The sequence below is a fragment of the Gavialis gangeticus genome, unplaced genomic scaffold, assembly GCF_001723915.1.
Source record: "Gavialis gangeticus isolate Ggan-Ray unplaced genomic scaffold, GavGan_comp1, whole genome shotgun sequence".
NCBI classification, from domain to species: domain Eukaryota; kingdom Metazoa; phylum Chordata; order Crocodylia; family Gavialidae; genus Gavialis; species Gavialis gangeticus.
The window spans coordinates 52,497,866-52,508,536 of NW_017728994.1; the positions used below are offsets into that span (position 1 = coordinate 52,497,866).

At 41.5% G+C, this 10,671-nt stretch overlaps 1 protein-coding gene across 7 annotated transcripts in view; it reads left to right on the top strand.

Annotated features, from left to right (window-relative positions):
• Positions 1 to 3,894, top strand: part of ADD3 (adducin 3) — a 184,050-nt gene extending 180,156 nt beyond the window's left edge. For 6 of the 7 annotated variants that reach the window (XM_019502784.1, XM_019502781.1, XM_019502782.1 and 3 more), the window contains 2 exons: positions 366 to 461; positions 1,567 to 3,894. In XM_019502784.1, coding sequence (XP_019358329.1) covers positions 366 to 461; positions 1,567 to 1,865 — 395 coding nt within the window. In that variant the 3' untranslated portion in view covers positions 1,866 to 3,894. The remainder of the gene's footprint in view (positions 1 to 365; positions 462 to 1,566) is intronic. The other variant, XM_019502785.1, reaches the window with a different exon arrangement.
• Positions 3,895 to 10,671: the final 6,777 nt, after the last annotated feature.

A 10,671-nucleotide genomic window follows, 5' to 3' on the forward strand; every position in this document is an offset into this window, starting at 1 on the left:
ATAATATTCTCTTCTGCACTAATACTGCGTGGTTGCTGACTTAAAGATGCAAATGCCATCCTGGATTCCATGTATACCACGTGGTTATGGTTAGATTGCATGGGATGCTTGCCGCCTTGTGTTGAGCCCCACTTTTAATGCCTTGTATAAAACAGCCAGTGTCTAATGATTTTTAATAGGTGAAGCCTGTAATAATTTAACTTCTTAAATGTGTTGAAATGCTTGTGTGTTAACCTTTTACTTCTGGATGATAGTAGCATGAACAGTTCAATAGCAGCAGAGATTTATATACTGTATGCTCTAGCACTCATAATCTTGCTCTCTTTTATTTTTGCATGGCTACTAATTCAGTTCTTGTCCTGCAGATGCTGAACAGGAATTATTCTCAGATGACGGTTCATCTGTGTCACAAATTCAGTCACAAACTCAGTCCCCGCAAAATGTCCCAGAAAAAGTAGAAGGTATTCCATGCAATTTCCTCCAGACTTCCAAGAACCTAATGCCCTGGGTCACTCAGACTCATTATGCTCTGTAAGAAAGGTGACACGTAGCCTGGTCTCAGCAGTATAGAAATTGGAATTCAAGTATTTCGGAACAAAATTTGTGTTGCAGCCAAAGTGTTTGCTGCAATCTTTGTACCTGTAGACTTTAGTGGGCCATTCTGACTTGGCTTTGATTTAAGATGTTCTCTAAGTCAGGTGGGCTAGAACTGAATTATTTTAAACAAGCAGCCAGGCAGGACTCTGGCTATCGTCAAACCTGATTTTTGAACGCTTTGAAAAGCATGGGGGAGCTGCTACTGGGAGGGCACATCAGCCGTTATAGTGTAACTGCTACAGCCCCCAGCTACATCCCAAAAATTTAACTCTGAATGAAACCAAGTTAAAATTGGAACAATTCTGCTACATGTTTGTTTCAGGAACAGTAAGATGTAATAGTAACATTTTAACAGTTTATATTGGTCCCCTTTGATATCAGCATAACCCTTTTTCTTCAAAAGTCAACCATTGAATTTTTTCCCCCCCAATTTTTTTCCTGATGTAAAGCTCACAGGGAAAGAGTATGACTATGCAAAGCAGACAATGAAATAAGAGGCATGTATATTGTCTACTATTCCCACTTACTATGTTGCTACTATGCAGGGGGAAAAAAATTAAAAAACCTAACAGATTTACAGAAGAGGGCAGTAAAGCACTGAAAAGCTTTACATTCAGAAAAAGTTCATGCCTAGTGGCTGGATCGACATATATTGGCTTCTTGCAGTCGCAAGTACTGGTAATTCTCAGTGTACTTTAAGCTGTTTGGTCCTCTTAAGTTTGTAATTTGTTTTTGGATAAAACCAGTTCATCTTTTTTCCAGCCTGCAATTTGCATACTATTGCTTTGTGTCTCTTTACGAAAACAAAATAGAGAGCACAGATGAGGGAAATGAATGAGCATCTCAGATTATCTGTCAGTTTAGATCTGATTCAAGTCCAGACTTTATTCTAGGCTTGATTCTGATTTTTTTGTATAGACAGTATTTATAAAAAGAGAAAATAGCAAAACTTTCCTTTTTTTTAAATAGAAAATCATGAAGATCTGTTCACCCAGGACATAAGCCTAATCTCTGCAGAGGTACCAGTTGTTGTTGTGAATGGCAAGGATGATGTGCACGACGTGGAAGAAGATCTCACTAAGCGGGTCAGCCAGTTAACTACTAGTACTGTGGAGAGCGTAGAGATTACAATTAAAACCTCTGAAAAGATTGAAGAGACCCTGTCCCCGGAGGGGTCGCCTTCCAAATCCCCATCAAAGAAGAAGAAGAAATTCCGCACGCCATCTTTTCTGAAAAAGGCCAAAAAGAAGGAGAAGGTGGAAGCGTAAGTGCAGCTTTGTTAGGAGGTGACATTGCACATTTTTAGACCACATTTAAGTCGACCATTAACATAGTAGCGGTAGGGGTGTGCAGTAAACTGGACCTTAACCTAAGAACAAAACTGGAAAAGGTTTTATTAAAAGCAGTTTTATGTTAATTAAGAAGTTAATTCATCTCACACTTAGTGTGTCCAAAAATTGCTATGAGGGTTTGAAATGTTCAATAGTTTTCACGTAGAACTATGCTGGCAGGTGCTCAAGTACCATCATAGCAAGATCGAATACTGTCACAATACACAGTAGCAAGTTACACCTGGAGTATTTTGCAGACTGTAACATCTTCAGTACAGTGAGTCTCTAATAAAGTTGCTGTTGAGTGATCATACCATTTTTTTAATTATTCTTAAACTGCTGCCTCACTTGGTAATCGGTTCATACATTTTGTATTGTGATTTTTGACCATATATTTTATGTTTCTGTACCACTGTTTGAGTGCGTGCATATTAAGAGCACACCTATAAATTTTTTAAGATTAGATCACATAGAATTATTATACACTGGCACATAATATTAGAAGAAAAACTGTGTAAGAGATTTTATTTGGAATTATTCAAAATGTGTAAGAATTTCATTCATCAATAACTTTTTGCCAAATATTTCATTTTAGTGAAATATAATTTTTGAAGACTTATTTTTTATTCTATCAGTTGGGGGAGAAAGCCCTTATTTTTCAATAAAGGGGATTTTATACACTTAACATTGATAACTTAGTTTAACTGGCAAAACAAAAAAAAAAAGATTTTATATGTTGAAATGTTTGTATACCATTCAGTATAAAAGTATTATAAGCATGTGAACCAAGCATTTAACAGTAGAGTGTATTTAAGGATGCTTGGGTTAGAGTGTACTTAAATATAATTCAGGAATCCAGGGACATAAACACCCATAAGGTTAAAGCATATAAAGTTAACTGGATTCATGTTTAAATCTTACTGTTTTTCTCATGATACTGCTAATGAATGAAGAAAAATAATCTCTTAACAGAACCAAATGAAGGAAACAAAACTGTTTAAAAGGGAAAGTGAAATAGCAGGGAAGCAGAAAGAGACAAAGAGAGTAAAAGTTTGGTGATTATTTTTGTTAAATATATGATATGGATTGTGGGATATTTTTATTAAATCGGCAAAATGACATTTCCACGTTAGAAGTTTAAATGATTTATATGGTTTCATATGGAGTTCACCCTTTTTTTCACTTTCATTTGACATGTCAAAGGGTCTCATGACTCTGTTGTGTCCTTTGGATAAACCCAGAACAAATTAGAGCTTAGTGCCATGGGTAGTGGTGGTACTGCCACTTGCTCATTTTGCTTCTTTTACTGTATTGTAAATACAAACTAAACCTAGAAATTAACATAGGGCTTTTTCTTCGCTCTGTCTCAAAATTGCCATTGTACATCAGCCATTGCAATAGAAAATAAATTTAAAAGATCAGTGTGATTCCCAGATTGCCAGTTGAAATATTATGCAGTATATTGATTGTTTAAATATGGCTGGAGGGTTGTTTGGCATGCAAAAATGTTGATTATAGCATGTTCTGGGGCTGGTTAGCTTTGATCGTGTGAGTGTGACAATGCAGCGTTGGAATGGATCCTGGATACAATATTCTAGATCTCACTAAATACTGGAATCAGTGTTTTTAATCTTAGTGGAGCCTTTCAGTTGCTTAACTTGTTTTTTATGTTCTACATTATTTGTGTTGTATTACAACATACGTAGAAACAGTAACCTGTGAACTATGCTTTTCATAACTTTTTTTTAAATATATCTAAATGAATGCAATGTGCATAAATATTTTTTAAAATGCAACCGTGAACTATTTGCACCTTTTTGCTAATGCCTCTATTTACTTGCTTTGGCATAAAGAATGAGCCAGCCAACTTCGTGTCCTGTGGAAAATATATAAATGTTATCTGAAATTGCTCATAGATGTAATGCTAATTAATGTTAAATCACAAATAAACAGTATTTTAAATAGATAGATTTTGTACAGCAGCCTTTGTTCATCTATTACTATGATCTTCTTGGTTTTTGCTGTATTTCAAAGAGCACGGGGAAAAGCTGCCCTGCTTAAAGTGCATCTTCAGCCCTTCCCCAGTCCAGCCTGTACAAGGGAACATCTGAGAATCAGTGTTTCTGCTACTAATTTATAGGTCAGAGTGACGATCCAGGAGTCCTGTGGCTAAAGCACCGAACCTGGCTCTCGGGAGCTCTAAAGGCTGTTATCTGATGCATTCGAGCGCCTCGTACACCTTGGGCAAGTCGCTCTACCTGTCCCTGCATGTTTCCTTCTCTGCAAAGTGAGGCTGAGGGTACTGCCTTCAGAGCTGCAGCATGAGGGACTTCTTGCTGTGTAGGTAGGGAAACAGCACTTCCATAGAAGCATCTTAATTTTAAATTATCCTTCCTTTGTTTTATTAATAGTAAGAGAAAAGTTCCTTGGATCACTTCAGATCATTCGTTATGCATGCTGTGTTCTGCCAGCCTCTAGCGTACCTCAGTATCTCTGCTAAGTTGCAAAAGTTCATTTATTTCATAGCCTAGGTCACTGTAAAGACGTGATCAATGCTGTTGGAACTCCCTTTGGAGGTCTTTCTCTCCAACATATCAGCTTTTGATCATTTGCCCACAAAAGCCAAAAACAAGCTTTTCACAATTCCACTGATCGTTTCATGAAATTGTGTCTGTCCCAGTGTAATGCATAAGTTCCCTCAGAGATGCCCTTGTGTGGGATACGTGGTCCTGTCTGTCTCTTCCCTGAGAGTACCCACAAACTGCTTTGTGCTGCACGAACACACACAACACCCTGGTATCAACCCTGAATAGCTAACTCTGGAGAGAGAAAAAGCTATCCGGTTTTTGCTTATTTCATGTGATCTCTGCTTTAGGGAGTCTTAATCCATGGCCCTACTCCCTCCTCCCTGTTAACCAAGACCAAATTCTTTCCTGGAGTTTAAAAAAAAAGAAAGTGATATTGTGCGAGCTAGAACATGTTAAATAAAGCACATGCACATCACAGGCACAACAGATGTGTCGGTCACAGCACTGTTATTGGGAAGCACGGGATGCTGGAAAGCCCAGCTTGAATGGGATTGTTGATGCTGTCGTAACTCCAGTTGCTAAATCCAGAGAAGCCTGAACATGAAGAGAAAAACATAAATCTCCCAGTTGTCCCAACCACCATGCAATAGAGCTCTACTGAGGATCACACAGAGAGAAGCTTTGGGATAGGCCATGAAAAGAGATGCCCCGATTTTTAGCAGCTTTGATACCATTTTGAGAAATAGTATAAGTAATAAAATAATAAATACATAATAGTATAAATAATAAAAATCTGTTTGGAACCTTTATACCTGCAAACTACACAGACTGTACATAGGACGGGTCAGCCACCCTTCTGTTGGTCTTCATCAACTAGGCTGCCTTCATGAGGCTTTCTCTGGGTTGTGTCCTCTCTTTGGCTGCCTTTGCTCTTTCCACTGTCCAGTGTGGAAGTACGGTTGGACACCCCTTTGCAATGCTGCAGATTCTGAAATGAGTATAGTTGAGATCTGTCTTTCCTCTCCAGCTTGCTGCAGATGTTTTGCGTGCACTGTAGCTCAAGCTAGGATGCTTCTTCAGCCCAAAGTCGTATTGTTTGGTTTTCTAAAAGGCAGGTGCTCATTTTTAGGAGCTCAAAAATTAATTGGAAATGACCAGAGACCCCAGCCTGGAAATCCCCACATCCGTGGGAGGAACTCGGTGGTTTGGCTGTGTAAGTATGACTCCATAAACTTGGTAGCTGAAGAATCACAAAGCATAACCATGTTTGATGTATATTTGTCAGATGAAACTTCCACCTGTACGGATGGGAGAAAAACAATGGTCTTTGGAGGATCTTCCATAGATTATATCGAGCCAGAGCAAGAGGCAGAAAAACCTCATAGAGGAGCTATAGTCTGCGCCCTCTGAGCCATTGAAGTTGGATGAATAGTAATCAGTCCTTGATGTGGCGCCCTTTGGATATTCTACCTTGATACAGTATGTAATTGGGTTTATGCTTGACATCATAATGTCTAAAATCATTTCAGTTGAAATCACAGGTTTGTGCCATGTGTACGAGAAGCTCCGGGTTTTGTCTTAATTATATATGAAGCCTTTAAATGTTGTACATCAATAATTTGCAACATTAAAATATTTTCATTCAGCAGTTACTTTACATGTGTGCACTGGCTTGCTGACCTGAGGTGCAAGTAAGTTTAGAGCCTTTTACCATTGGATATCTTGGCTTAAATCCTGGCTTAAGATGCAAGTGAAACACTTTGGGCATCTCATCTTTGCCCCATTTTGTGCAGATTGTCAAACTACCAAGCACTTTGGCAGAGCTGACGGCCTCTTCTCAAGAGATGAGCTGAGAAGATGGTCCGCTACCTACCTGTCTAGAAACTCTTGAAATCTGCTCAGTTTTGTGTGAACACTGCAAATCACACTTGACAGCTGTTTAGTCATGGCACTTAAACGCACTACTAGAAAGCAGTGGAAAAAGTGGGGTTTGAGGAAAACATGGTGTTTGGTCTCACAAATCAAAATGGTATCTGCGTATATGTGGAAGGGAGCTGGAGCATGATTTCTTTGAGAATGGCACATGCACTCTGGTCAGCAGCAGCTGCTCTGAGAAGCAAGGTCAGTGAATAGAGCATCATCAGAGACTTTAACTGCAGAATCCTACAGTGTTTCTACAGAGCATGTGCAAAATGCTTTTTTTTTTTCCTCCCCCCGAAAGTTTCCAAATTGACAGATTTGGGCAGATTGTTGCAGGAGGCACCTCTCTGACACGGGGTCAGAGGAATGCAAGGCTAGAAAGGACCATACAAGGTCACCTAGTCCAGCCCCCTGCTGAAAGCAGGAGCATCCCTGCCAAGAGTCTAACCTGCTTTCAAAAACTTCCAGGGATGGAAATCTCACAACTTCTCTACGTAGCCGGTTGCAGTGCTTGATCACCCCACACTCAAGAATTTTTTTCCTGATCTCCAACCTAAATTTTCCCATCTGCAGCTTGAGGCAACTGCTACTAGTCCTGTCCCCTATGGACACAGAAAAGCCTGTCTCCATCCCCTCTGTAATCACCCATCAAGTATTTGAAGACTTTTATCAGCTCTGCCCTCAGTCTCCCTTCTCCAGACTAAATAACCCTCATTGTTTCAGCCTTTTCTCATAACACTTGCTCTCAGGTGCCTAAATATTTTCATTGCTCTGTGCAGGACTCTTTGGAAACTGTCCACATCCTTCTTGACATGTGGACATAAGCAACCCCCTTCCAAATTTATGCACACTTGAATTTCTAAAAGAAGAGGCTGCCATGAGCAAAATGCTTTTATAGCTTTATTCTTGAAAACTGCTAAACTGCTTTTCAGATAAAACTTTCCATAACAATTCAGCTTGAAGCCAACAGCTGACGGGAAAAATTTTGGCCACAATGTTTTTTATAAGCAACCGAAAAACTGTGTGTGTGGACAGATGTAATGATACTGGGATAAGCTGTTACAATATAAATGTTACCTCTGCTTGCCCTTCTAATACTGCCAATGTAGCAAAATGGTTGTAACTTTAACCCGGTTTCATTCAGGGTTTATTACAGCAGTTTAGCTCATTTGAGTTGCTACAGAAGCACACAAAGGTGAGTTTTACATCCTAACAGCAACTCTCTTTGCTCTTTTAAAATGGGTGCAAGTTGTATCTGTCCACAGCCAGACTTATAATGGGAAACACAGGGCAACCCGAATAACAAGTGATACAACCACCTTGGCTAAAATTAATCGTCTCTCATATCATTCTGGTAGCTATGACCCCAAATCCTACTACCTCAAAACACGGAAGGTTATGGAGTCCTGTAGGTGAAATGTATGGTGTTTAAAAGCCCTTTATCCGTTTTAAATGTCTTGCTTTTTGCTTAGACTGCCACTTTGATCATACCTGAGGTACAAGAATGAATGGGCACGTTGGAGTTCCTCTAACATCCATTACTTGGTACACTTCTCTCTGCCTTTCTGATCAGTCTCCCTAAACTAACACACTCCTTTTCTCAGTCTCTCCAGGTATAAAAACAGGCCGTTGTGTCTCATTTTATTGTTCAAAGATGTTCACTTATCTTCAGAATGTCATAACCCCCAAATGACGCGTCTCCCTTCTCTGGCTGAGCTGCGAATGGCCAGTAGGTGGCATCGCCCACCTTTCTCATCCGATGGATTTGGTTTTACGCTCCTTGGAAGCTGCTGGCAGTTTGCTTTCACGTGAAGGAAGTTTGGAGGAGGTTTTGTGGGCATTTTTCCAGCTGTGCTGCACAGAGGTGAACGTTAATAATTTCTGCATTAGCCCAGTTCAGTTGCCCTTTATTGCTATGTCTGGGTTTTTATCTGGAAGAGAGGCTTTCTTCCCTTTTGCAGCAAGGAACGGGCGCAGAAGCTAGTTGTTCTTCATATAGTACCAGGTTGACAAGAGGACCCTGTGTGTTCAACTTCCTACCCTCAACAGATTTTTCCTCAGGTGAAAAGTCTTTCAGAGTAGTAAAATCACTGGAAAGTAGGAGTGTCAAGAACTTTAAACGACCGCCTCTGAACTCGGAGTGCCGCTTCAAGCTTGTTTCATGGGAGAGCCAACATGGGAATTCACAACTGGCCTTGAACACCTCTCCCTGTGCTTGCCTTTCCATCTTATTTTGTCCTACTTGTCTGTGCTAGAAATCTGCTGTCCTGGGACAGTGGCTTCTCTCATGATTGTGCCAGAACAAGTTTCAGACCCTACGGTCTGTCTTATTAGGAATGGGACTAAGCCATCTTTATGAATCGTGTGCTGCACCCTGAAATTGTAGCAAGGCTGTAGCATCAATCCACGAGAGGGGCCCTTCTCATAGCCCAAAAAGCAACCGTGTCTTCGTTGCATCTTGCTATGGGTCTGTGGCAACTGGGGACTCCAGCGTGGCAGCTGTTATTGGAGCAGGTTGTGGGGCCCACCTTTCATAGGAAAATCCTTGTGCTTAGTGCAGTGGCCCAGAAATGGAAGATCTGAATTCACACCCTCAACTCCCACCTCCTAGAAAAGTGCCCTAGCCACCAGGCCATGGGTGGGGGGTTCCCTCCATCCCTCTTGCTGAAGCTGTGCCACCATGCAGAAAGGAGCGCAGGGGAGCAAGCGAGGAGCCTGACTCCTAGCCTGGTGGTGAGTGCACTCAGGGATGGGGGGCAGGTGGTCCTGGGCGCTGCTCCTAGGACTTGTTTATTCATCACCTGACATTAAACAGTCACCAGATAAAATACATGAACTCTCCTGGGAGCAGGAAGCAGATCTCAGGTCAGCCTTCTTGTGCTTTTCTCTGGCCCCAAGAGTCTTGCTTTCCCTTCTGCGTGTGGGTGCAGCTTCATCAGGAGGGGTAGGGAAAGTGCCCCGGGCAGCCTAGCCCATGGCCTGGTGGTCAGGGCACTTGGTCCAGTAATCATGTTTGTGTCATTGCGTTAGAAGGATGAAAGCCAAGGCTGCGGCTGCTCTGAGTACCCTGAGCTCCTCGAGAGAGGGGAAACGATACATTTGATAACCTTCCAATGAACTTGCAAAGTAAAAGGGCATCGGTCACCTGGGATCTGACTATGAAAGAAATCGGGTTAGAGAAGAACAACGGTTGGAAGCATTCGGAGCATATGTTTAGTAGAGCTATTTTCTTGGCTGGTCTTGCTCAGTTTTCTTGTTTGTGCTTCCTGCCCCCAATTGGTTTTTGTGCTGCACCACACCTGGAGAAAGAGAAATGAAAGTCTGCATGAAACAGAGAGAGAGAGAGAGAGAGAGATGTTTCCCTCCAAGACCTTATACTTCAGTCCCTTTGAGTCCTTAATGTCCTCCTCTAAATCAAAATGTGATACCCAAATCTAATGATACACGTAAGTTTTCATTTATTGTTTTCCTGTTCCAACCACAAAATGTTATCTGAGCAGATCCTGACCTTTACTTAACATAGGCTTTGATAGCACAACGTGTGGAGTAAATGAGGTCACTGTAACACTTTGCAGACTTGTGACGGGGGAGCGTACAATTGCTGAGATCAGCAGAGGCCAGGCACCATGGAGATAAGGTGCTGTTTACCCTCCTGCTCAACTGTCAGTCTTAACTGCAAGTGGTCTGTCCTGGCAAGATAACACCATGGAAAAATGCATCCATTCTGTCTTGCTGTTCCAAATATAGATTTTTCCCCTCCTTACCTGCCTGATACTGTCTGATCTGTTGTCAAAACCAACAGTTTCTTCTAACATTAATTGCTCGTAAAGTGAAAGAAAAGGTCAGAGATGACTGAGTTTATCAGAGACCAATAAACTTTTCAGAGCAAAGCTCTGGTTGAGTCGCTGGCCTTGCTTAGCAGTGCCCAGGGGGAGAGGTTCCCGTGAGACAATGGAGTCATCAAGTGGGCTGGTTGCTTTTAACCAAGTTTCTCATATTATTTTCTCAGAAAAACTAAAACACATTTTTCCAAACAACTGAGACAGCCTCTCTTCCCTTCAAAACTGCTTGGTTCCCATGTGCTCTGGGACAGCCCAGTCCAACAGAAAGATGGCAGAAGCCTTTCCCCCCAGGTTGCCAGCTTTGAATCCAGCTCAGGACTGTCGTTGGCAACTGTTCCCAACCCCCTGTTCTGTCAGCCGTGAGAAAGGAGCGGCAGGGTTCCATCCCCAGTGAAAAGCCTGCCCGCATCACAAAATCTAGCTGAGCGGTTTTTGGTGGCCCTGTGATTGCGT